Below are 25,405 nucleotides of genomic sequence, written 5' to 3'. Positions count from 1 at the left end.
CTTTCTGACGTGAATCGAGGGGCCGTAGATGACTTACATCGTCTTTTGAGGAAACCTTTCTTTACACAACAATGGATTCGACAGCATCGCGGCCGCGGCCACGGCCTGCCCATACCCAGGGAACCACCCGGTGTGCGTATACGACCGATGGCAATCGACTGGTGACTGTCGGCTCGAACAACACCATTCGACTCTACAAAACCGGCTCTGACGGCGAGCCTACAAACATAGACGACTGCCAGGAGCAAAACGTGTCCATCTCAGCGGGGAAGGACTTCTTTGTCGTTGGTTCCGAAGATGGCACCGTCAGTCTTTACAACATCGAGGCTGCCAACTTTGAACGCTTTCTTCTGCGTACCACTCTTCCCATCAGAGACGTTGCATTGACTCGCGACTGTCAATGGTGTGCTGTTGCTAGCGATGAGCTTAGTGTTAAGATTGTCAACATAATGGATATCACACAGATGAAGCATTTGCGAGAGCACAGCAAGCCTGCCAGGCATGTCTCCCTGGAGCCCCATGGAAGGCTAGCCGCGTTGTCTTGTACCGACGGTATCATATACATTTATTCCCTGACATCCGAGGAGCCTGAACTTATCCGCAAAGTGGATGGAATAATTGGAACCGTGGACTCTGATTCTGAGATATCAACCAAAGTTGCTTGGCATCCTGATGGACGTGCATTTGCCGTGCCAACCCCGACTAAAGATATCCAAGTTATTTCCAAGAACGACTGGGAGAAGCAGAGACGCTTCGCTGATGGTCACTTGGCCGACATAACTGCCCTTTCCTGGTCTCCAAATGGTGCCTTGTTAGCTTCGGCGGGCAAGGACGGCAAGGTCTTGGTCTGGGAAACCAAGACACAAAGTGTAATTCAACGATTTGACTACTCCAATGTAGTCGACCTCGCATGGCATCCGTCCAAGAATATTCTGTCATTTGCAACTACAGACGGCGAAGTTTTCATCTACTCGGACTTCCTCCATGACCAGTTTTCTCCATTATTGAAACTCAACACACAACCTGCTCCATTCATTCATGATCCTTTATCCGAGATATCGGGAAATCGGCAGCAACCTCCTGTCAATGGTCATAAAATCCAGCCAATTCCCAGTCGGCCTCGTAGGGATTCGTTAGACAGCATTGGCTCATTGCTTGATGAAGATGGGGAAGATGACGGTTTTGTGGTCGACGATGACGGGGCTGGTTATGCGGTTGGCAGAGGAAGTAAACGAGGACGAGATCCGGACGAGACATTTGGCGGTCCTTCAAGCAAGAGGGCTCATCTCATGCAACCACAACACCATGAGTGCTTTCAACCCGGCTCGACTCCTTGGATGGGGAACAGGAAATACCTATGCCTGAATCTCATAGGATTTGTATGGACCGTGGATCAAGATTCGCACCATACAGTTACAGTGGAGTTTTATGACCACGAATTCCAGCGCGACTTCCATTTTACAGACACATTTCTCTACGACAAGGCTTGTCTGAATGAAAGTGGCGCCTTGTTCTCAAGTCCACCCAAAGATGATGCCCCCGCCTACATTTTCTACAGGCCACACGAGAGTTGGACTCAACGATCAGATTGGCGAACACAGTTACCCAGGGGTGAAGCCGTTACAGCAATGTCTTTGAGCGAGTCGTTCATTACGGTAACCACGTCCGCCAACTATGTTCGAGTTTTCACTCTATTTGGAATGCCCTACCGAGTGTATCGTCCCAAAAGCTCACCTATGGTGACTTGTGCCAGTTGGAGAGACTATGTGCTCACAATTGGCAATGGCCCTGTTGGATCTGATGGAACCGCCCGTCTACTCTACACGATTGAAAATATCAAACGCGATGAGATTTGCCAAAATGAGGACACAGTCGCTTTACCAGAAGGAGCAACACTCAAAAGTGTTTTCTTCTCAGATAACGGCGTGGGTTATCCCAGCACTCCATTATTTGCTACGTTGAGAAATTACTTACGCTGTCCCAGGACCCATGCATTTACGACTCCACGGGCACCTTACTTACACTGCTTCACTGGCGTCAACCATCTCGTGCGTGCTGGGTGCCCTTACTGGACACCAAACTCCTGTCGCGTCTGGCGTCGGGCCGAAAAAACGAGACGTACTTTCCAGTTGCCGTCGCAGACCACAAGTTCCACTGCATCATCCTCAAGGGAGGCGACAAATACCCCTACTTCCCTCGACCACTGCTATCAGAGTTTGACTTCTCCATACCTTTGGCATCACCGTCCGAGAAAAAGAAGAAAAGCGATGACACCGAGAAGGAGCAAGACGAAGTCATGGACGAAGACAAGGAAGAGGAAGGCGAAGACTTTGAGACGAGAAAGCTCGAGCAGCAATTTATGCTGAAGGGCGTTCAAGCCGCTCAACTAAGAGACCTCGTCGAGGCCACCTCCGGAAACCACACGCAAAGATCCCTCCTCTCCCGCATCGAGCTGGAAATCGACAAGACTCTTCTGCAATTACTAGCGGTGGAATGTCGCCAGGGCGAAGACCGCGGCATGCGTGCCCTCGAAATGGTGGAACTTATGCGTGACAGAACAGGCCGTATGATGGAGGCGGCAGGCAAGGTGGCCGAGCGTTACGGCCGCACCGTTTTGGGCGAAAAGATCCGCGAGGTTGGCGAGAAGAGGGTTGGCGTTATGGACGAGGAGGGCTTCTAATCATGGAGGGCAGGCAGTCCTTGTTTTGACTGCTATTAATATTATGTGAACATAAGAGTAGGTCGAACGAGTTCGGTGCGGGTTGTGAGCGATGCTCTGATAGTTTGGATATGAGTCTATGAATCTCCAAAGCCCACTCATGCTTTGCTACTGTTTACCCTGCCCGTCGTAGCTGTGCTGCCTACGTATTCATAGACCTAAACGCACAACTGTCCCCTAAATCTGGCGTGTCTTCTCCAACGAACCTACAGAGTTCTTTCTTGTAAGTATTGTTGTGAGCTCCGGTTGTCCTACTAAAAACCAGGATCCCTGTTACTGCTGCTATTTCGCGGCGGCCATGGACGAGAGGTATATATAGGTCTGGAGCCCTGACTGTCGACTCACAGCATCCAAAACACCGCCATGTCAAGACTGATTTTTCGAGAACCAGACCACGTCGTTGCTTCTCCCCGAACAACTCGGGCGTCATGCATGCAACCTCGGACCGCCGTGCTGCAAGATTTTTCTCTTCGCCGCAAAACTATGTATATCTGCATATGCACGCCACAAACGACCTGGTAGCTGGGACATGCTGCGATTGGCCGAATCTCTCAGGTCCTGTCGAGGCCCGGACGCGGTGCTCCGTACTCGCACAGCACGATTGCGTGGTAAAAGGCATGGAAGAGCAAGAGAAACAGGCCTGGTGCTCATGTTTATTATTAGATAGATCCCTGGGTGGTAGCCCGCAGGCCCAGTAGGAGACGAGAAGTAACACTGCCGTATTAGGGTACATGTATGTACTTCTCAATAGGCGAATATATTCCCCTGTGGAATGTCTGGTAGGTTGGCATTTGACAGCGGTCATGATTCATAGTCGGAAAGCAGTGCTCTGATATGGGATCCCACACAGTTAACGGAGGATACCACCACATTCCGCCTGCCGGCAGTTAGTATATGTACTGTAAACTGTATGTACGTGTTGCATTGAGAGGCTGGAGGGATAGCCAGCCCCCTGGGACGCTTATTTCGGGTAATATGTGCTGCTGTTTCCGACGGCAGGGTTACCCCGGGCGCTACTAATGGGCTTGCAAGAAAAAAAATCATACATATAAATGCCGCTGGCATGCATGCCATGAAAAAGCAACTGATCCTTGCTGACGCACCGGATATTAGCGCAGTGGCCGAGATGAGAAAACTACAAACAACGTCGGAGTAACTGTGGCGTTGTTTTTTCTTAGCTTTTGGCAAAAGCAGAGAAAAAAAAAGTTTGTTTAGCGAAGCGCCGGATCCATGCCAAGTACCTAGGTATGTAAGCAAGATTTGCTTCACTACCAAGGTACCGGACGTTATTTGTTCATAACTTTATGCTTACCATGACCGCAGTCGCTCATCTCTTGTGCCTTTACGTCAAGAGACGTCAGATGCCACCAACCATTCCAATTCACACGAAATAATAAATGAATGGGAAGTCAACCGGGCACGCTGCTATCATCTTCGATCAACGCGCTTTATGACGTGCATTGACCAGGATGGAATTCTGGGGGTTGGCATGATAAAGTTCTGACCTGTACCCAGCTTCGCGACAACAGCGCTTGGAATTCGTTGGGTTGCACAAAGTTGGCACAAAGGCTAACCAAAGCCAAAGCCAGGGCTCCATGCAGAGTACGGAGCTGGTCTGATGAGAATATACATACTTTATGTATTTGTCTACAAATTAACAAGTATTGCTAATCCTGTAGCGTCGAGTATTATAGTATAAAACCGCGATGGCCAGGTTCTGGTCTGGCCAAAAACTTCTTGCCTCCCCCTGCTTGTGTCGGCTTGCGTTAGGGGTCGCCCTGCATTTCCGATTGGATCCTTCCAATTCATCTTCTGTCTGTACAACAGAAGCGGCAAAGGCATTACTGACCAACCTGTTCCACAATTGCACATAACACAGATGTTCACTTGTTGAAGGTGCTGTTCCAAGCTTCCATTGAGTCTGCCAGACATTGTACATGTGTACTTTGTTAACAAAACACTCCAACTTTAATAAGAACTTTTGTCAACGTCGTGGGGTTCTCAGGATTCATCCACAACAGCCGGATATTCCTTCGAGTCGCCAAAATCTATCTATTGATCTTTCTCGTCCCACTCCGGTAGAAGTCATGCCACTGATTGCAAGATGAACCGCTACGACAAGATTCCCTTGCTGCTCTCAACAGGCTCAAGGCGAGATGTGCATTCTTCCGCGGTTGGGCCAGCGGTCCACCATTGAGCTCCATCTGATTGACAGAGGTTTAATTCCAGCTGGGTGGTTGTTCCTGGCTCGTGTGCGTCACATCCAGGCTTTCTCGACAGGGGAACTCGAATTTTCACACACATGTTTCCAGGCCGGGCTGTGTAGCAGCTTCGAGCAGCTAGCGGCACCGCCGTCTTTCGTGTTTGTATGCGTGCCGATGCACGCCCATGGAGCAGTTGGCGAAACCGTTGTTGATGCATCTCACTGTGGTCCTATCCTCATCGCTCCTCCTTGCCGAGGCCACTTAGCCATGAGGATGGGGGCGGCGATGCTCTCTCCGCAACATTGAAGCCACTTGCAAGGACAGGGGCCTAGAACAGGGAGCTGGGAGCTAGCGAGAAGGACTTGACGGTTAATAACCTGGGCGTGGGAGACCACCACCAACGCGATAACGGCCGACATTATGACATCCCTCTCTAATTGGTTTTGAGGTGTGGCACCGTCGCATGTCCATGGGTGCAGACCATGGCAAGGAACAACGATTCAGGTAGCGTTCGTTTCAAGGAACCTCTTGCTTCTCAACATGGAAACATGGCATGGGGACACTATGAGACACGTATCAGTCGTAAAAATTAGCCTTGGCGACTACGGCTGAGTTATACCGAACCCAGTTGGAGAAGAATGATGAAAATTCAATCCGTGAGTCGTAGCACACAAAGCCGCCGCAACAAGCGAAACTGTATATCGCTCTGCCAACGTGACGTGATTGATTCGAGCTAGGGAACGATAGTACTACTAGCAGTATTCTTCCCGCAGGAGTGTTGCGATAGGGATTTGCCCCATGGACAGGCGAAGTCCGTGAAAGCCGCTCAATGGGCCAGTCAGTGACCTGGGACGGCTTCAAAATGCGGCCAGGGAGCACTTGAGCACACGACATCTGGGATTCTGGGGGATACTAGTACTACTCCGTACTTGTAGTATGAATCGCATCTGGCGGCGCCTCGAGCTTGGCGGACCACTGATCAACCGCGGCAGGCTGCGCCCTCGCTCGCTCTGGCCGATCACAGACAGGTCACCAGTCACAGGTCAACGGTATGGCGCAAGGCTCAACTCTTGGTCCCTGGCTCCCTATGGCTTTGACCATCGTTCCAGATCGACAAGACGAGCGCTAGCAGATCAAATCTGATCGGCATGGCACTAGATCAAGCGTTGGGACGATTCATATCGTAGCAGAGCACGGGATGTTTGGTAGAATTCGCCAATGCTTCGTTCGCCCTGACCTTGACCAACATTGTAACTCGATAACTCATGGCATTCCCTTGTCATCTCACCCTCTAGGATCAATACTACTGTGCGGAGTCCATGTGGGCCGGGGACTGACGTCTTGCATGGCCTTTGGTGGCTAGGTGACCCGGCTTCGTGTCCGGCTGGTTGGCGTGACCATGGAATCGGTGGAGACAGATATACTCCGTACATGGCTCTCAATCAATTGATGAGTCTTTCAGCCTCCAACAGCCGGCGGGCGGTATTGCAGGCAAACTTGCACAGGTACATGAGCACTAGGAGCCAAAGGAGAGGCACCACTGCATCAGACACGGCATGATGATGGATGGTTGCGAGGCCTGCTTTTGGCGTATCGTCGGACCATTGAATCTTGTCTTCGGGGCGCGAAAAGAGCTAGGAGTAAAGGGCCTTGTTTTACCTGGCGTACATGCGGAGAATTCTAGGCAAATGACTATTAACTCCGTATACTCCGTACTTGGATAAGCAACCGGGTACTCCATCCCATGAGTGTGCGAAGGGGCAGGTTATGTAGCGGTCCCACTTTCTTGCAATACATTTAAACACTTTTATTATTAGATTTTATTAGGTATCATAATATATCTTCAAATATATTTATAGATAACTAGTACTTGATCTTGTATTATTTATTAGGAAAGATGAGTATCTTTTAATAATTGGCTTCTCATTGGCCCACATCCCGGTCCGCTACAAAAGCTGCACCTTCGCACACTCAATGGGATACCTAGTCCCTGAGATGCATCCCTGGTCCACGCGCTGGGACGGTTCTGAGGAAGGTCATGACAACTCAGAGTGGGTCGCAGGCTTGGTGTTGATGGTGCACGAATGCCACGCCATATTTATGTCACTGGTCGGCAATCAGGAGCTAAGCATGAATACTGGCTACCTGGAGAAGAAGCCTTGGCTGGTACGGAGCAGGTTGCGAGGTATCCACGGCGGGACGAATATTTCGTGCGTATGGGGCTTCTTGACAGAGGACCGGCGTCGCCGTCGAACACATTGACTCGGGTATGAAGCAAGGGGAGGGAATGGTCCCAATGACAAAAAAGAAATGATACAAGACGAAGGGTGGGAATTAATATGCGTGGGACCCGGGCTGTGGCATGTCCAGACTCTATCTACATAATTACTTAAGTATGTATGTATGTACATACAGTAATGAACGGCCGATGGGACAAAAAGGCAGCTGCGAAGCGTCCAAGGCACAAGGGCATGTCCGAGTGGCTGTTAGCCTCCGAGTCGTCGCCTGAGCACAGCTTGACCAAGGATCCAGGTAAACGTTTGGCAGTTCGTCTGGGGCTTCTCCGTAACAAAATACGAAGACGATTGGAAACGCAGTTGCCATGGGTCGTGGACTCGTGGCCCATAACATTGGACCCTTTCGTGCCATGAACGTTTTGACATGGACGCTGCTGACGTTGGTGCATCACTAATTTCGACTGCCAAGCTGCGTCTCCTGCAGATTGTTGGTCGTCCGGGCCTCCACATCTCATGGTGTAGCTCGGGGGTGTTGGGCGGACTAGGGCAACGCAATCTAGCATCTGGAAGCTTCAACGGGGCCAATGTCCCGGCGCTACTACTGGCTGCTGCTGGCCAAGGAAGGCACACCTTAAACGGGTGCCTTGCTCATATTTTTTCCTCGACATTGAACAGACAGTAATACATTGATTGATATTACAGCTGGAGCAGGTGCTCTCCCAAACCCTCCCCACAGCTACCTACTACGCCTGTACCCGGAGAACTGTCAATCCCACCAGACCGCACGTCCAGGCATTTCTACTACCTACTTAAGTACCTAAGTAGTAGGTATCGTAAGCAATAGCTGCAGTCAATATGAATTTAATGTTCCGTGGAGCACTTTGAAATCCTTAGCGGCTCCTTCCACTCCCACCGTCTAGGCGCAGTACTACTCGCACAACTTGGTACGTACCCCGTACCTGGTACACAGCCCGAGTATCTTGCCCAGGCCATAGACGTGCCCCGATACCTTCGTCTTTGCCCAGGTACGGAGTACTGCCGCCCTCGTCGCCTCCGAGTTCTAGAGGCGGTGGAGTTCCTCTTGAGCTGACTCTAGGTACGGAGCACCCCAGGCGCCATTTTTGGACTGCACCTTCCTCGACAGATGCCTTATCTGGCCTAGAGGAACACAGCACGCGGTCCTCCGTACGTTGTCCAGAGTATCGGACCAGTTGACGCTAGCTGCTTCCCAAGGTCCTGCATGTGTCCTCCTCTTCCAGTCTTCTCCCAACCAACAACCAACCTCCATCAACTCCGGACCCGAGACTTGGCCTCCTGGCGACTCTAGAGCTTTCGTGGGAGCTTCCAAAAGTACCAGAACCTCAGACACTCGCCTCCTTCTCGGCGCGCCCATTGCGTCGACCGCATCATCGTCGACCGCATCGGCGCCCGGCGCATCCAGCGGTTCCATCTCTTTGCGACGTCGCGCGACAGCCGAAGTCGATAGCTCCCACTGACACCGGGATCCACGACTTCTTCGACGGCCTCCTTTCGCCGCGCGGCGCATTCTCCGTCCGCCGTGGCCATCACTTGCGAAGCTGCCACTGCTGTCCATTTCGAACCTGGGCTGCCGTTTTTCAACACTGGCTCCCATCTGCATCTCTTGTTCAATATCGCTGCACTGGCCCGGTCGCCGTTCTCGGTGGAGATGAGGTGAGCTGGCCCGCTTCCCCCGCCAGATGACCCGTGCTTCAGTCGAGTTTCGCAAGCGCAAGCTAGGTGCGAGATTTGCTTCGTTTGGCCGTCTGTCATGCTAACGCGTCAATCGCCTTAGCCGAAAGGAATAGCCACGACTGGGCTTCCTCCAACACGCGCAAAAGTAACCGCCGACAGACGAACTAGAGGGGTCAATGGGTACTCGCGTTGTTCCCGTCCCCGCGCTGGCCGTCACCATGTCCACATCCGCATCCACATCTGCCCCCGACGCCATGGACATCACTTCTTCTCCTACCGCTTCTGCTCCGAGCCATGTAGCCGACCATGAGACCAATGGCAAGCTGAGCAATCGACCGAACCAACTTCCCAGCAATGACCGAAACCCTGCCGACTCTTCATCCAACATGCCTGCGCCGCCGACAGTTGCCTCATCTGCCGTCCACCAGCCGAAGATTGTACAAACTGCCTTTATCCACAAGCTGTATAAGTGAGATTGCGAACCTTTGCCACAAATGATTCCAATGGGACGTGTCACTGACGGGGTTTTGCAGCATGCTGGAAGATTCTAGCATTCAGCACTTGATATCGTGGTCTTCGAATGCGGAGAGCTTTGTCATGTCGCCAACTGCTGATTTTTCCAAAGTCTTGTCGTATGTCGTGACCGTCTCGAGATGACCGATTATACGCCCGCTGATCGCAATATAGACAATATTTCAAACACACCAATATCTCGTCATTTGTTCGCCAGCTCAATATGTATGGGTTTCATAAGGGTACTTGATTGAGAGCTCATTCCATATCTATAACCGTGGCTTTAAAACACTAACAATGATGCTAGAACGAGATGTCTTCCACACCGGCAATCCGGATACCACACTGTGGGAGTTTAAACATGGCAATGGCAGTTTTAAGCGAGGTGATATAGCTGGATTGCGTGATATCAAGCGACGAGCTAGTCGTCATGCTCTAGTTCATCGCGAGACCAATTTCACGAAACCTGGCTCTTCGCAACCCGGTACACCTGCTGAGCCTGTTCAAGTCCCCCCGGAGAGCATCGACGCGAGACTTGCAAATCTAGAGCACACCCTCTACGACGTAAGCGCACGATTACAACGAAGCGAAGAAACCGCACATTACATGCACGTGAAAAATCAGACTGTGATGGAAACTATGGGACGATTGCTGCATTTCAACCAAGAATTGACTCGGGCCATGTTGTCGCTAGTGCCGCTGGAGAGTACAATTCACCGAGATGGTAAGTGGCTTCAGCAATCATATTGTGCAGCCTTCGATCAGCTCTCCAACTCCGCTGCCATTCTACCTGCTACAGATACCTCATCTATCTATAACCATACTGATGCTTAATCTATTTTTAGTGATGGGTCTGCAAGGAGAGATACAACGACAGGCCGATATGATTCGGACAGTTGACGAGCCTCAAGATGTGCCATTTGTGGGTCGGCAGCAATACTTCAGCAACGTCGACAACCCTCCGGTGTCGCCAAGGCAATTGCCACAAGATGATTCCAGACGACCAGCTGGTGGACTAGCAGTACCGCAGTCCCAGGCCCGAGGGCAGCCCCTATATCGGCCTGGTGTACCATCGTCTCTTACACTCGGAGCGCGACGTCCATACGGCTCAATTGGTGGCAGCAGCACTACACAATCCTCGCCTCTCCGCAATGCTGCGGCTCCGCCCCCTTCGGGTCCGCATCCCCTTTCAAACGTGGAAACACCACCTGGCAACCTGGCTCGAAGACACACTGCTGCTGACATTCGCGCGCATGGATGGCAACCTGGACCCTCCCCCTTCTCGGCATCTAACGCGCCTCCCGGCCCATGGCCGTCGTCACCTGGAAGAGTGGCTCCGGAGGACCAGCGTATAAGAGAATCGTTATCGACATACTCGCTGCAGACGGCTTCACATTCTCATCCGCATTCTCGACCCACCACTCCCCCGCCCCCTCATGCACCTGCCAATGGCAGTAGCAATGGGGCAGATGCATTTGGTGGTTGGTCCTGGAATTCGGCAGGCAATAGGGACACCAAGGGACCCCTATTTAAAGATTCATCGGCGCCTCCGACCAGAAGAGGCAGCATGGCGCACATCTTGAACCCAAGTGACACAGCTGAGAGGTCAGATGAGGACGAAGATCCACGTGGTGATGATGATAGAAAACGAAAACGAATGCAGTGAGGTTACAACTGCGGGTATCAAAAGTGAATATCTTGTTAATCCGCCAACGCAGTGGTGCGAGTTTACAAAGTTGCCACCAATCCAGTCTTTTTTGAGCGATATTCTGGATGAGACGCTTTTTTCTTTTCACTTTTTAAAAAAATTTGTTGATCCTAGGATCTGAAGGAACGACGAAGCGTGACGAAAATACTAGTTCTGTATGTTTTGGGGGCGTTCATCTTACAGCTACTCGGCGAGATACAAAGTGTGTCAGTCTTATATTGTCTGCCAACTACACCTTGCTGGAAGGAGCGCATGTTGTGCTTCGTTTCTTGGGCGTCTTGTGCAGAGGTTTGCTGGAACCTGCACATGTATTTTGTGTGGCACGATGCGGAACAATATTAACCGGCGGGAAGGTCAAGGGATAATTGGTGCAAGGACAAGTCATTGTCATGGGTATAATCTCCGCGGGATTTTGAATATGAGAGTACAAAGTAGTGGAATATTGTGCATAGGGAACTGGCGTATTCGTGATCGGGATGACACTAGGAGTGGCAGATACCATACCACTAAAAAATGCATTGAATGGCGGATACGAATTTACAAGAACAGGTGGTTGTAGTGTTATGTTGCGCTTGCGTCTATGCATGGTATCCACGGATGTTTGCTGCCTGGTTGTAAACTGTGTAAATCATCAGAACCAAACTGTTTCAAAACGCCCGTCGCTTGCTTCCGATCAATATATGCCCAAAGTAACTGTGACTGTAGCCGGTTTCTTGTACCAAGAATCTCCATACAGAAGAATCAACTCTACCCCCCACTTCCGTTGACTTTATTCTTGCCCTTTGTTCTTCCGCTTCCTCTTCTTCTTCTTCTTCTTCGGCCGAGCATCTTGCATCTGCGGCGAGCTCTCCCGCGCCTCCGTCGCAGCGTAATTCTCAGCCTCGGCGACCGCGTCCTGCCCATCACCAGTACCGTTCCCCGCCTCGGCAGGCTCATCCGCCCTCGCCTTCGCCCTCCTCGGGCGCTTCCTCTTCCCCAGCGACCCCCTCCCTTGCTCGTCGTCGCTCTCGCTCTCTTGCGCTTTCGATATCGCCCCCGACGTGCCGGCCCTTCTCTTGCCTAGCATTTTGGCCCGCAGCATCTTGTCTTCTCGCTTCGTGTCCCTGGTTGGCTTTTCCGAGACGTATCCCACGCCCTGGTTCGCGGGTGCCCCGAACAAGACGTCGTCGTCGTCTAGGGGGCGGGCGCGGCGGCTGGGGTTGCGGGTTGTCGAGGACTGCGGAACCAGCTTCTTTATGAGCGCTGAGCGGTCCGCGAACAGCATGGACAGGCGGTTGGATATGGCAAGGCGGTCGGCGGCCACGGGCAGCGGTGGCGGCTTGTCCGGCATGTTTGCTGCCGCCCGGTATTTATCATAAGCGGGGTGTCTGGATACAGTAGAGACGGGAGGTTTGAGAATGCGCAAGGTGCGGTTTGCAGCTTCAATTGGGGTTTGCTTGCAAAGACGGAAGTCGAGTACATAATCATGCGAGGCGGCAAGTTGGAGGTTCAAAAAAGGGTCAAGTTAGGTGGGGCAACCAGGTCGACAGATAGTGGATCACAGATAGCACTGCGGATCAAGCTGTCTGATAGCTTGCATGTTTGCGCGGCGCAAGTATAGCTTGCCTAGGCAGGCGCCAACGCACATGGTGATGAGCGTCAATATGCTACAATAGAGATGAAATATTAAAATATTGGCTTGTAGTCAAAATAGAATGCGCAAAGCAAAATTCGCACTGTTTTACAGGGTCAACCCTGTTGAACAGAACGTTGCATCCTACGAGATACCCTGCACAACCTCTCCGACATATGCCAGCTTTGATGTGCAAAAATACACAAGTATGTCTATTATCTTATATTTTTACCCTGAAAATATGCAACCACGCCTGTATATAACATCGTTTTATCGTCATTTGTCCAAAAAAGTAATTTGTACAAGAAACCCGCACCTGGTCCCATCATCAACTGCCCGTCGTTGGTCTCAGATTTAGCACATACGGAAGCTGCTCATCATCGTCCCTGGTAGCAAGACGGATGACGGATCCCGAATCGCTGCTACTCACGGCGCTCGCAGCCTTGGATCTCAGACTCGAGCTTGAGGGTTGACTGACGGGGTACTGCCGTCTCGTCTGGGCAAAGCTATGCTCACTCGATTTATGAGACAGTACAGCCGTTCTACTACCCGGTGTAGTAGGGGCACTTCGGAAACTCCGCGCCTGTGCTGAGTGGATTCGCAAGGGCGGTCGGCGCACAGAGTTGTGCGTGCTTGTTGTCCCAGCACGAGATATACTGCTTCGCGGAGAAGGGGGGTTTGTATCCAGTGGCGCGTCGTTATCAATGTCACTTTCCGAGGGGCCCCATCCGTAGCTTGCATCTTCCGGAGAGTTCAGAAAACCGAGATCCAACGGTTGCACGCCCCTTAGTACCTCAGCAAACAGGTGCATCAGGGACCGGAACTGTTCGTTAGATATAGGCCGGTTGGAGAAGCGCGCGTATTCGTACTGCGCAAGAAACTGAGAAGCCGTTTCGTCCACGATTATCACGCCAAGACTCCCAAGGTGGTGTATGTATTCTCGCATCGTCATGTTCGCCGTGCGCTGCAATAACCCGGCAGCCTCGGCATCCATCATCGGCGGATCAGCGCCCAAACCCTGCTCCTCAATAGGGGCCATTGTCAGAGCTTTGGCTTCAATGAGATTCGGCAGCTCCGAAAAAACACTGCTGTACTGCAGATTCCGCAGATCAGGCGAATTCGGCGAAGCCCAACCATAGTGTTCAATCTCTCCCCAAACAGGCCGCTCGGGGGGGAGAGGCAAATCTAAATCCTCAGCAACTGTCTTGGTCTTCTTCAGCCCGCCAACAGGTCGAGCTCCCGCTTCACCACTTTCGTTTCCGCCAAGCACGTCATCCGAATCAATCTGTTCTCTAGGTCGCGCCGCAAACGCAATCGCCGCGCTGCGATTCAAGCCCCCATGAATCATTTTATACACGATATCCTTGACGTCCCCCTTGTCAATGGGTGCCCACGTCTTGGGAATTGCGGCAATGGCCGTTTTTGTAGTATACAGTCGCAAGACGTAGATAAAGACGACAATAACGACCGTCACCACATACGATATCGTCACAATGAGAACATTGTAATTTTGGCCGTTGCTGATGGATCGTTCGATGGCATCGCCGGGGGTAATGAGCAGCAGGCCGAGGAGTACGAGGTACAAGAGGATGTATACGGATCCGTAGAGGAAGCGAGAGAAGAGGCGTCGCTGTTGCATGGCTGTCTCGTCGAGGTGCTCGCCAAGGCATCTAGCATCTCGCCTCGGGTATTTCGGTCAGCAGGGGTCGCATGGCTACACGGGAATGGTGCTGATCCCTATGAAGAATGTAGCGTTGTTGCGTGTAGGAGCAGGAAGAAAGGTGGAAGGGAAGGAGAAGCATTGAGGTGTGACGGGTGGGATTGAGCTGTGAGCCCGACTGTTGGCTACAAGCATGCTTCCGCTGCTTTGAGCAAGTGGGCCGCGGCTGGGGTCCTGCCAAGCACCAGACTCAACTCCGTCACCAATGTCACGGACATGGACGGTGTCCAGCATGCTTTGGCTACCCGTTGGCAACTAAGTGGACTAACTTAATTAAGTAAGTAAGTGGCTAGTTCACTTAGTTGCCAACGGCTAGCTCTTCTATTGGCAAACCATTTCCAACACTCATAACGATGAGCCAAAAAAAAAAAAATCAAAAATCAAAAAGGCTTCTCTGAGATGTCGCTTATAAAGTCAACCAACTTGCAAAGTATGCGGTATTCGAGGCAGCTTTCCCTCTTCTATCTCCTCTGTTAAAATACGTTTTCTCTACCATTTTGGTATCGTAATGCTGGTATGCTCCTTGCGCCGACCCAGTCCCAAGCTCACTTTTCACCGTGCTTGTTCCATTTGTGGTTTAAACTCCCGCCGGTTCCTTGACGGCTCTACATTCTTCTCATCAATAGTCTTTGGCTTTACCACTAGTTCCTTTTCCTTTGGAGCGGGAGCCTCCCTCTCAGGCTTCACAATAGCTTCCTTGGCTAAGCGAACATCTCCTAGGGATAGTCTTAGATCGCTGCTGTATGGCTCAAATTGAGCCACGACCTGTTCCAAGCCGGTCCTTAGAGCATCTAGGATCTCGTCCACCTCTGGTGACTCCTTGGTACCACTCGGATCAGTCCAGTGCAATGGAAAGCGTTGATATAGGCCTTCAACCTTCCGTATGACAGCAGTCAGAGTGCGGATGATGCTGGGAACATCTCTGTGAACGTTTCCAAATTGGTCTTCAGCAAGGCTGTGGACTGCCAACAGACAAAGAGCCTGGGAAGCGTTGGTGTACAGAGTTGGCTCAGCGTATGGCGTACCCAGGACGACGCCGGCAATCCGAGTGCGGAAATCGTGACGGAACAGACGGCCAATGTACCCAATTCTCAAAAGACTAGTCGTCCAGTTGCCAAATTCGCTTCGCAGATGCTCGGGAGACAGCGCTTCCTGCTGTTCCCTGGTGAGCATTCTGTCCTTGGCATCCTTCCACGTCTTCTTGGCCAAGGGGCTGAGTTCGGACACTGGAGATGAGCCAGGGGTTCTGGCAATTTGGTCCAAGGCCTTTTCCACCCCGCCAAGAAGTCGAGGCGTCTCGCCCTTCTTAGTGAAGATGGCTTCCCGTCGAACCGGAGCTGTTGTACGCTGCTTTGTCTCGACGACCGGATTGGGTTGTGCGAAAGCCGATGGCGGTGGTTTCCCATACTCATCAACACGAGTTTCAATTTGCTTCAGAAGTTCCATGCAGATTGAATAGACTTGTGACCACATGGGGCCATCTTTGCGGTCAATATCACAAAAAATAGCCTGTCGCCGAACCTCAAAATCTCGAGCAATGAGAGCAAGCTCCCACATGGCAAAAGACTAGCACTCTGTCAGTCATACCGCACGATCATGCCGAGTGGAGTCTCGCCTCACCTTGATAGAGAGCTTCTTGCTCTTGAGTCCGTTAAGGAGACTGCCATTTGGATCCTTTGATTCTGATGTCAAAGGGTTTCCATTTTTCAGGGGCTCTCTGACCATGAACACGGAAAAAGCTGTGTTTCCCGCCGCCCACACAAACTGCATCAGTGTCCCAGCATAAATGCAACGTACTAACAAGTATATGTCGGTCGGCCAGGTAGCGGGGACAATATTGGTTTTAGGGAGACTGTAAAATGGGCGAAGGAAGGTCAAAGCCCAGCCCCAGGCAGAGGATCGCAGAATGAAGTAGTATATAAAAAGACTCGCGAGTAGAGCAGAGACGGCTTGCTGTGCGGATTGCGCAAGGGCGCCAGGAAGCTGTAGCAGCACGATTTGAAAAGACCGCGGCAAAACGCCTAGCGCCTTTTGCTGTACTCTAGTCTGGTGCTTGGAGATGTCAAAATTCAGGCGGTCAATATCAGTTTTGTAGTGAGTGATGGTTTGAAAAAGAGCACAGACGCCCAAGTAAGAAGCAAGAAACAATGGCCTCTCGTTCAGTCGTGCCCGGGTGCCACTAAGGTAGGTGATCCAGTGCAGATTGGAAGATTCCGACATTGAGAACAAAAAGATGGAGCAGAAGAGGAAGCTCGAGATGCTGTACCATAAAGCCGTCTCGTAGGTTGGGGGGCTAAGCAGAGACGAGCCGAGAGCCTGCAACCCAGATTCGGTCGTTTTCAGTCCGACATGATAATGTGCGATCCGAAGGATGAGGATTGACAGTCCGCAAGAGAAGATGAGTAGAGTTCGGAAGCCGGCGGGCCCAATTGGAAACCATGACCAGAAATCTGCAACGATGAACGAGGGGTTAGCATAACGTCTCGCAACGTGGATGCATGGACATGGACGAGGCAGAACAAACATGAGCTCCAGTTGGCAAGGAGCAAGGCTTCCAAATACGACACTGCCAGCAGAAGAATGGCGGTTGAGGAAAAGCGCCTATGCAAAGCAGGCTGCAAAGTGTCCTTGTAAGGAGCTCTTCGCACTGGAGCGCCCGCCATGATGACGGCGCATTCGCATTGCCCGATGGGAAGAGGTTCAAGGTGACTGGGGTTGAGGTCGCCAACAGGTAAATAAAAAAACACCAGAGTCAAAGTGTCTGGCACAATGGCAACGCGCCCAGCTGTGGAGCCGCAATACCGACAGCACTCATTAGCGGGCATGCGCATCCAGGCCCAAGGCCACAGAAGGATAGGGATCCAGCAACTATCTGATATCAATCACGTGCTGATAATGGCCTCAATTGCCCTTCACTGCCCCCACGCCAACAGTTGACAGGGGCAGCTTGAACAGGCACCGGCCCAAGCTTCACGCACGACGGTGCCCCACTCTTTTGTCGACTGACGCATTCTCCGTTTGATGGGTCGTTGATCTTGTTGCGGAGGTTACGTAGGGTCCGGAGGGCAGCACTCCCTCCAACACATCACATTCACATTTGCTCGTATCGTCTACAGCCGCGCAGCATTTCCCCCGCTGTGAGAGTCTATTTCTCTTTTGGTCCCAGCATCGCCCAGCGTAGCGAGCGCCGACATGTCGTACGATCAACTCTCCAACCTCGAGTCCGGCCAGCAAGGCGGGTACAGTGACGACCCGGACTTCCAGCACCTCCAGCGAGAACTCAAGACCAAGTTGCAGACGCTATTAACCAGTAACCGCGACCTTTACAAGAATGTCGGCGTCCTGGGCACCAAGAAGGACACGCCTCGCCTGCGCGAGCGCGTGCACAAGACCATGGAGACTGCACGAAACCTTTGCAGAGAGATTGGCGAGGGCGTGAAGCGACTGCAGACCTGGGAGGACCTTACGGTTCGTCGAGCCGATATATATATATATATGTGCCTCTCCCCAGTATATCTCGGCTAACAAGATGCATAGAAACAGCAAAAATATGAGCAAACCAAGGTATCCAGCGATTTCCAAGCGGCCCTCCAAGAGTTTCAGGATCTACAGAGAAAGGCTTTGGACAGGGAAAAGGCATCCGTCAGCGCCGCTAGAGCAGCCCACGAATCCGAACATGCTCACGGACACGGAGAGGGCGGCGCCACTCAGGAGCAGCAGCAACTTCTGCAGCAGCAAGAACTGTCGCACATGGCACCCCAACACGAAGTGGACTTTCAGGAAGCCCTCATCGTCGAGCGAGAGGAGGAGATTCGCAACATTGAGCAGGGCGTTGGCGATTTGAATGTCTTGTTCCGCCAAGTGGCACACATGGTCTCAGAGCAGGATGAGAGCATCCGTACCATTGCCGAAAATGTGGACAACACGTACGATTCCACCATGGGGGCCGAGAGAGAGACCCGCCAAGCGGCGAGGTATCAAAAGGCTGCTCGGAACAAGAGCTGCTGCTTGCTTCTCATTCTTGCTGTTATTCTGACGATTGTCATCTTGGCGATTGTTCTGGGATAGATGTATCAGAGCCAAGACGTGCAATAGAGCTGTCTGTTTCCCAGTTTTTCCATTTCGCAAAGTTTGGAGTTTACGGGTGGGGGTTATTCTTTCTTATGTTTGTTCATGTGTACACAGCCTGATGATGATTATAATAATGTACAAGAGAGGGTCGGCATTTTTCCAAAGCCCGTCTTTTCCATGCCAATAAATCCCAATACTACATCCCTAGTGCACTGACCCTGCACCTTTGCTCGCGTCTCCGTGACTTCCCCGTAAATACGGCAATGCGGGAGGTATTCTCTGCACCATTTTGAGCTTGGGAGCCTGCTTGGGAATAGCCCTCTCCAAGATGGACTCATTCACGTCGTTGAGCGCAAACGTAGTCGCCCAGTACAAGAAAATAGCGCTTGGAAGATCCGCAAACAACATAGGAAACAGTGGAATCAAGAGCAGTGCCCGGCCGATGCCCGTCTGTATCCTCGCCATCGGCGTCTTTGGCGCCCGGGACCCGTCAAGACTCAACAGGACGCCCAGCTGATCCTTGGACAGCCTCCCCCAAGACGTTCGCGCCAACAAGGCCGAACACAGCATCGGCAGAACATAGTAAGGGTCCATGGCTGTCAAGTCGGCAAACCACAGACACCCGCCATGCGCGAGTCCCTCGTCGAACAAACCACTCGCATCCGACAAGGTAGCAGACACCTTGTCCATATTCGCCAACCCAATCGAATGACTTATCCACCCCATGGGAGCGCCGCAAAGCCGTCTCAGAGCCTCCGAGACGACGACAAACGGCACCATGCTTAGAAACGGCGCCAGCGTCTTCCACCGCTGCACCCGGAACGTCTTGTATATCCTCTTGCGGGACTTCTCCGTCAACCCTGCGACGCGCAGCTTCCAAAGACGCTCCGCATGCTCGCTACTTCCCCTTGGAGTGGAAACGGCGTGACGTGAGCTCCATGCTGATACGAGCGGGTTCAGGGCGCTTCTTTTAATTACCAGCTGCCTTGTGTAGTATTGGATGGGCAGGCGGAAGGAGAAGTTCACTCCGAGAGCGACGAGCGGGATGGACAAGTACCATGGGATTCCGGCGGTGTGGATGGACGAGATACTGTTTGCCGTGAAGACAACGGCATCTCCTACGGCTGAGAGGTGAAATTGGCGTCGCGTGAGAGGGTTGAGTTGAGGTTTCGAGACGAGATGAGTTGGTGGTCTTGCGGAGGCTCTTGTCAGGGGGATAAGTTTTGACGCTGATCTATGGAATGCCGGCATGATGTGCCATGGTTGAGGCTAATGGCGATATCGGCGAGAAGGGGTTGATCTCTGACTGGTCGTGAGTTGCGGTTGGAGTGTGAAGAAGCAGGCGTGAGGTCCAGAACATTGAATGAATGTGATCATTTGAGGCTCAAGTAACAGGGGTAACATTTGAACAATGCCTTGTGGGTGGGTCTTTCTAAAGGCTTGGTACATATTATGTGTATGTACGGAGTATGTACGGGGCAAGTATCACTGACACCAGGCACAATTGGGGCCTTGTATAACGGACACCGCCTTGATATTCTGTGAATAGGCGAGGCAGTATTTGTCATGATTTGTGATGCGTGTTAGTACTCGGATAACTGAGCAGTTAACTACTTAGACGGAAACCATGGAACAGGAAGTGTTGAATATTCCATGCTGTCTGGTATCAGCTCCGTGGCCCAGGCAGTTGCGGACATCTCAACTGGCCCTACTGCAACGTTGACGGCTGGGGAACTGGGCTGGCGGCCACCTCAGCGCCACACGGGGCGGGTACATGTCAACTATAACCCACTGTAGCGGGCAGCGAGCAGTCTGCACATGTGGTGGGTGACATGGCCAGGGGCAGGGCGCTGCATGTGCAGGACATGGAGTCGACGCTTCAGGGCACTTCAAGGAGCTGCAGGGACCACCAGACCACATGCAGACACAACATTGAATATCGAGGGCAGCACGGGGTGCTTCGGTGTGACTCTGATGGGCAACCGGCGGAGCACGGGGCACGGGGCACTGGGCTTCATTGATATCGATGTTCATCAACGTTGACCTGCCAGTGGTCAACTGTCGGTGCCGTCGTCGACATGGACGTGCGAAACAGGCAAGCATCATCATTTGATCAAGCTCTCGCCATTGAGGGGCGCCGATGACACCGATGGCACCACTGGTGGCTATAAAAAGTACACTGGATCTTTCCGTTCGTTCCCCCACCATTCAATGTTCGCTAGCTGCTTGTGCTCCATCGTCTACTTGTCGGAGCACCACATGTACGGCAATCTGAAAGCTGGCCACATCTCGACGTCTCGACTCCTTCAATCCGTCCGACTCCCCTTTCCTCCTTTGCCACTCGTTTTCTTTCCACGGCAACGGGCCATGCCTAATCTTCAAACCGCAATGCAGATGCCGCCGCCGTTTCTCTAGAGTTTGCATATCTTTTCCCTCCCTGTTTTCCATCACCAACCCGGCCAACTGGCTTCCGTCTGCCGTCTCCCACCTACCGCCTTACCTTTGCCCGCCATGGCCGATACCTGCACAACGCCGGCGGCTCAAGGCCCGTTTTCCTTTGGCCTGGACCCCAAGACGCTTGCAATAGCTGTGACACTCTTGGCCTCGTCGCCATTCCTCTTCGTCGTCTTCGCCCCCGTCGTTGCGAATCGAGTTGGTCGGTGTCTGGGTTTCATACTACGCAAGAGAACCGAGGGCCGGCGAACACAACTTCTCTCTGTGATGGACGAGGAGGACGAAAAATACTGCAAAGAGAACCCCGAACCTAAGAAGACGAGCTCTAATGAGGAGTGGGAAGCTGTTGGCCATAGCCATCTGAAGACTGGGGCCAAGGACTGGAATGGCATCATTGGATTCTTCCACCCCTTTTGGTATGTCCACCACATCACCACATAGCCGTCGACCAAAGGCTGACAACCAGCATAGCAATGCTGGCGGTGGCGGGGAGCGGGTGCTGTGGGCTGCTATTCGCGCCACTCAGGATCGCTGGCCGAGAGCCAAGTGCGTCGTATACACGGGAGATCATGATGTAACCAAGGACGCCATACTGCGTCGTGTTGAGGTTCGCTTGATCACTTTCAATCATACCATTCGCACGTTTGTTCTGGCCTTCCTAACTTTGATACAGAGTCGATTTAATATTCACCTTCACCCGCCAACTGTCCAATTCCTATACCTTTCCAAACGCCATTGGGTTCTTGCTTCGAGTTGGCCACACTTCACCTTGCTCGGACAATCAGTTGGCTCCATGATTTTAGCTTGGGATGCCTTTTCCTTGCTTGTTCCGGATATTTTTATTGACACAATGGGATACGCATTTGCTCTGGGCCTATGCAAGTTTCTCTTTCGAAACGTCCCTACCGGCGCCTATGTCCACTACCCTACCATTTCGACCGACATGCTTGACTCTCTTGACCCGACTTCTGTGGTGGGATCGCAAGGAGTAAATGCCGGTCAGGGTCAGGGAACTCGTGGTTTTGCCAAGAAGACATACTGGCGCTTATTTGCCATGATCTATTCGTGGGTTGGCTCCTCGATTGACGTCGTCATGACCAACTCTACTTGGACGCAGGGTCATGTCAAGAGCTTATGGGGACCGCATAGAGTCCAAAAGGACAGAAACAATCCTATTGCAGTCGTATACCCACCCGTGGCTGTTCGCGAGCTGGAACAAGAAGTGGAAGTATCTGAGGCGAGTGAGAAGAATCGAGAACAGGTCCTTGTGTATATTGCTCAATTTCGACCCGAGAAGAACCATCAACTCGTCTTGCAGTCCTTTGCAAAGTTCTTAAAAACAAAGACCAAGGCTGCCGAGAAGGCGCGACTTGTTCTTATCGGCAGCGTGCGAGACGATCAGGATTCCAAGAAGGTGTACCAACTGAGACTCCTTGTTAACGAGCTCGGCATCAAGGACCAGATCGTGTTCCATCTTGATGCTTCATGGCCAGAAATTCTGGAGTGGTTGAGAAAGGCCTCTGTCGGCGTCAACGGCATGTGGAACGAGCACTTTGGTATAGGTGTAGTTGAGTACCAGGCGGCGGGTCTCATTTCAGTTGTTCATAACAGTGGGGGACCAAAGCTCGACATAGTCATAGAGGTGGATGGAGAACCAACTGGTAAGGGCCCCTTTTCGCTGAAGAGTAATAGGTTTAGCTAACATCTTTCTTCCAAGGCTACCACGCAACCAACGAAGAAGAGTTTGCCGAAGGCTTTGAAAAGGCTTTGTCACAGCCTAACCCTCTGGCTATGCGCAGGCGCGCTCGCAAGTCAGCCATTAGATTCACCGAGGAAGAGTTCGCCAAGAAATGGGTTGATGAAACGAGCCGTCTGGTGGCAATGAGAAAATAAGATTTCATAATGTCTGGCTAAGATTACATATAGACCTGGAGATACCCCGATTTTCCGTGCATTTTGATTTCTTTATATTTCCCAGAGATGTCTTTTCTTCCTTCTTTTTGCCCCTGAGGGACGGGTGAGATATTGGTGCGGAGTGAACCTCTGCTTGCTACAATGTGTAGCCTAACAACATAGACGTCATATCGCTGAGAGAAATACATGTGCAGCAAGAAATGGATATACAATTCTAATCTAGGGGTAGGGGTGTTATATATGCATATATATCTATATTGTAAAGCCTCCGCTATTCTTCTGTCTAGGCTCGCTCGCCGCTTCAAATGACCCATCGCGCAGCCTCCTAATACCCTGAACAGCACTCAAACCTGGTCCCACCCACGTAATATTGTGCTTCCTCTCCCCGAGCCCTGCCGCCGTTTCAGCATCAAATCCATATTCCAGAAGTAGAGTATTCGGCATCACTTGGTCGTGAAGACGCGGCTCGCGAAGCGCCTCTTTCATGGTCATCCCTTGCTCAATGGTACGCCATAGAGCACTTGTAGTGGAAGAAATGATGCGAGAACCACCCGCTGCTCCAACAGTGGCAAACAGCTTGCCGTCGGGAAATGCGGCGATGACAGGGGCCACGCTGGATAGGGGCCGTTTTCCGGGGCGAATGAAGTTGGCGACGGAGGGTTGGAAGCCGAATTCATTGGGAACACCGGGTATGGAAAAGTCATTCATTTCGTTGTTTCTATCAAAATATTAGACTGACGTGTAATTGGTGGCCATGATACGTGGAGGAAGAAGGGGAGAACGTACAAAATAATACCGGATGATGGGTCCATGATCCGCGCACCAAACAATAAATTCACAGTCGTAGTAAGCGACGTGGCCATCCCAGACCTATCAGCCGTGACGATATGCGACGTCCCGTGACTCTCGGGCAATGCCACACCCTTGGGATCATACTCCCTCACCGGGAGAGTCTGCTCATCAGAAATACGCTCCCTAATCTGCTTGGCGTGAGCCGCATCTAACAGATGCGCTTCGTATTCATCTAGCCCCTCCACAAACGCTGGATCGCCAAGCTCAGCACGAGCGCCGTACCCAAAGCGCATGGCTTCTACAAAGCGATGAGATGTGAGATTCGTGTCTTTCGAGTCTGCTACGTCGAACTGCTCCATGATTTTGAGAATGTTGAGAGTTATAGAACCGCTGGCAGGAGTGCCCATAGTGTACAGATGGAGGCCACGGTAGGTGACGTTTTTGACAGGCCGACTTATAACTTTGTAGTTTTTGAAGTCGGACAATGTCAGGGTGCCGTTTGTTTGTTGGATGTAGTTGACCAATGTTTCCGCTGAATGTGTGTCAGCCTGATAGCATTTTGAAACGTAAGTAAGGAGCGAATAGCGCACCGAGTTCGCCTGTGTAAAAGACCTTGGAGCCTTGATTTGCAATCTTCTCCAGAGTGCTGGGACGAATGTATTAGTTTTGAGGAGAAAGGCGTGAAAGAAACAAACATACTTGGCATAACGCTTTCTTGTCATTATCTCGCCGACCTGGAGAAGACTCCCTGTATACTCGTAAGCAAACGTATGGCACGTTAACGTTTGGGCGAACGAACCGTTGGGGGCAAAGTCTTGTGCCCAGTTAGGATCCTCCACCAAAAAATTGGGCCTCTCCTTGACAGCGCGCTCGACGTAGCGTACTAAATCGTTTGAAACTTGAAAACTTGTTTGTCAGTAACCAATTATTTCCATGAACCTTGGGCATCGGGGCATCGGAAATGTATACCCCTGAAGCCGTGGCGGGCCACATGAATGGCGCCTTGCATGACGGTCTTCCATGGCAGTGACTACATGGGCGAGTTAGCAACAGGAACAGGAACAGGAACATGAACATGAACATGATAGGAAAGTAGGAGATGGAGCATACACCATATTTGCTATGAATGTATTCCAGCCCGAGAACCTCACTTGGTACTCCCACAGCTAGGCCGCCGTATATGCTTCCACGGACATTGCCCTGATACATATCCTCATGGCCTGCTGCAGGAGCAGCTTCTCTAAAGTCGACTGCCTCATAGTTACCCGCGGAGTCACGGACCATTGCGAATCCACCTCCGCCAATGCCAGAGTGGTACATGCCGATGACGCCGACACAAAATGTGGTCCCTACCAGGGCATCTGCAGCATTGCCCTGTTGGCCTGAGAGTCAGCAGAGTCCATGCGATAAGATGGCGGAGAAAGCCTCACGCCTCGAGCCAACAAGTCTCTGCCAATAGCACTGCACTCGGCACTCTCGCTAGCAACGGCACCAAGGGATCCATCTGTGGTTGGTCTAAAGACAACTTCCGGCAAGGCACTGGCATGAGTGAAGCCATAGTTTGCGAGAGAGGCCAGGAGCAACCGGGCGAGGTGCGGCATGAGGGTTTCTACCATGGTTGTAAGTGGGTTTTCTTCGTTTGTATCAACATCATGGGGAAGCCTCACTCATTGCGTCAAGATGGACGGAAAAGGAAGGCAGATTATTGGAGTCAAGATTGGCATCAGCGCCGACTCGCGGCTCTTGAG

General features: G+C 51.8%; 10 protein-coding genes across 10 annotated transcripts; 4 read left to right on the top strand and 6 right to left on the bottom strand.

Annotated features, from left to right (window-relative positions):
- Positions 1–71: 71 nt before the first annotated feature.
- mcl1 (Minichromosome loss protein 1) lies at positions 72–2,680 on the top strand (the record flags this gene model as incomplete). The annotated part of the gene is made up of 2 exons (XM_014690339.1): positions 72–1,925; positions 1,985–2,680. The coding sequence occupies 2 exons, from the start codon at positions 72–74 to the stop codon at positions 2,678–2,680; spliced, it is 2,550 nt and encodes an 849-aa protein (XP_014545825.1).
- Positions 2,681–8,483: 5,803 nt separating this feature from the next.
- G6M90_00g072370 (uncharacterized protein) lies at positions 8,484–8,951 on the bottom strand (the record flags this gene model as incomplete). The annotated part of the gene is made up of 1 exon (XM_014690340.2): positions 8,484–8,951. The coding sequence occupies one exon, from the start codon at positions 8,949–8,951 to the stop codon at positions 8,484–8,486; it is 468 nt and encodes a 155-aa protein (XP_014545826.2).
- Positions 8,952–9,091: 140 nt separating this feature from the next.
- SFL1 (Transcription factor SFL1) lies at positions 9,092–11,052 on the top strand (the record flags this gene model as incomplete). Its single annotated transcript, XM_014690341.1, has 5 exons — positions 9,092–9,342; positions 9,407–9,505; positions 9,561–9,628; positions 9,694–10,110; positions 10,232–11,052. The coding sequence occupies 5 exons, from the start codon at positions 9,092–9,094 to the stop codon at positions 11,050–11,052; spliced, it is 1,656 nt and encodes a 551-aa protein (XP_014545827.1).
- An 811-nt stretch (positions 11,053–11,863) lies between these two features.
- G6M90_00g072350 (uncharacterized protein) lies at positions 11,864–12,424 on the bottom strand (the record flags this gene model as incomplete). The annotated part of the gene is made up of 1 exon (XM_014690342.1): positions 11,864–12,424. The coding sequence occupies one exon, from the start codon at positions 12,422–12,424 to the stop codon at positions 11,864–11,866; it is 561 nt and encodes a 186-aa protein (XP_014545828.1).
- Positions 12,425–13,034: 610 nt separating this feature from the next.
- G6M90_00g072340 (uncharacterized protein) lies at positions 13,035–14,345 on the bottom strand (the record flags this gene model as incomplete). Its single annotated transcript, XM_014690343.1, has 1 exon — positions 13,035–14,345. The coding sequence occupies one exon, from the start codon at positions 14,343–14,345 to the stop codon at positions 13,035–13,037; it is 1,311 nt and encodes a 436-aa protein (XP_014545829.1).
- Positions 14,346–14,978: 633 nt separating this feature from the next.
- NDC1 (Nucleoporin NDC1) lies at positions 14,979–17,089 on the bottom strand (the record flags this gene model as incomplete). The annotated part of the gene is made up of 3 exons (XM_066130967.1): positions 14,979–15,992; positions 16,047–16,876; positions 16,951–17,089. 3 exons carry the CDS (start codon positions 17,087–17,089, stop codon positions 14,979–14,981), a joined length of 1,983 nt encoding a protein of 660 aa, XP_065987027.1.
- A 529-nt stretch (positions 17,090–17,618) lies between these two features.
- G6M90_00g072320 (uncharacterized protein) lies at positions 17,619–18,494 on the top strand (the record flags this gene model as incomplete). Its single annotated transcript, XM_014690345.1, has 2 exons — positions 17,619–17,894; positions 17,964–18,494. The coding sequence occupies 2 exons, from the start codon at positions 17,619–17,621 to the stop codon at positions 18,492–18,494; spliced, it is 807 nt and encodes a 268-aa protein (XP_014545831.1).
- A 207-nt stretch (positions 18,495–18,701) lies between these two features.
- Positions 18,702–19,748, bottom strand: COX18 (Cytochrome c oxidase assembly protein COX18; the record flags this gene model as incomplete). The annotated part of the gene is made up of 1 exon (XM_014690346.1): positions 18,702–19,748. The coding sequence occupies one exon, from the start codon at positions 19,746–19,748 to the stop codon at positions 18,702–18,704; it is 1,047 nt and encodes a 348-aa protein (XP_014545832.1).
- Positions 19,749–21,008: 1,260 nt separating this feature from the next.
- Positions 21,009–22,844, top strand: alg-11 (GDP-Man:Man(3)GlcNAc(2)-PP-Dol alpha-1,2-mannosyltransferase; the record flags this gene model as incomplete). The annotated part of the gene is made up of 4 exons (XM_014690347.1): positions 21,009–21,367; positions 21,423–21,558; positions 21,625–22,612; positions 22,669–22,844. 4 exons carry the CDS (start codon positions 21,009–21,011, stop codon positions 22,842–22,844), a joined length of 1,659 nt encoding a protein of 552 aa, XP_014545833.1.
- Positions 22,845–23,117: 273 nt separating this feature from the next.
- On the bottom strand, positions 23,118–25,273 carry GGT (Glutathione hydrolase proenzyme; the record flags this gene model as incomplete). Its single annotated transcript, XM_014690348.1, has 8 exons — positions 23,118–23,583; positions 23,652–24,189; positions 24,248–24,303; positions 24,357–24,405; positions 24,457–24,555; positions 24,627–24,687; positions 24,768–25,031; positions 25,088–25,273. 8 exons carry the CDS (start codon positions 25,271–25,273, stop codon positions 23,118–23,120), a joined length of 1,719 nt encoding a protein of 572 aa, XP_014545834.1.
- Positions 25,274–25,405: the final 132 nt, after the last annotated feature.

This window comes from Metarhizium brunneum, chromosome 4 (assembly GCF_013426205.1).
Source record: "Metarhizium brunneum chromosome 4, complete sequence".
Classification (NCBI taxonomy): Eukaryota; Fungi; Ascomycota; class Sordariomycetes; order Hypocreales; family Clavicipitaceae; genus Metarhizium; species Metarhizium brunneum.
This window is presented reverse-complemented; position numbering and strand designations above follow the sequence as displayed.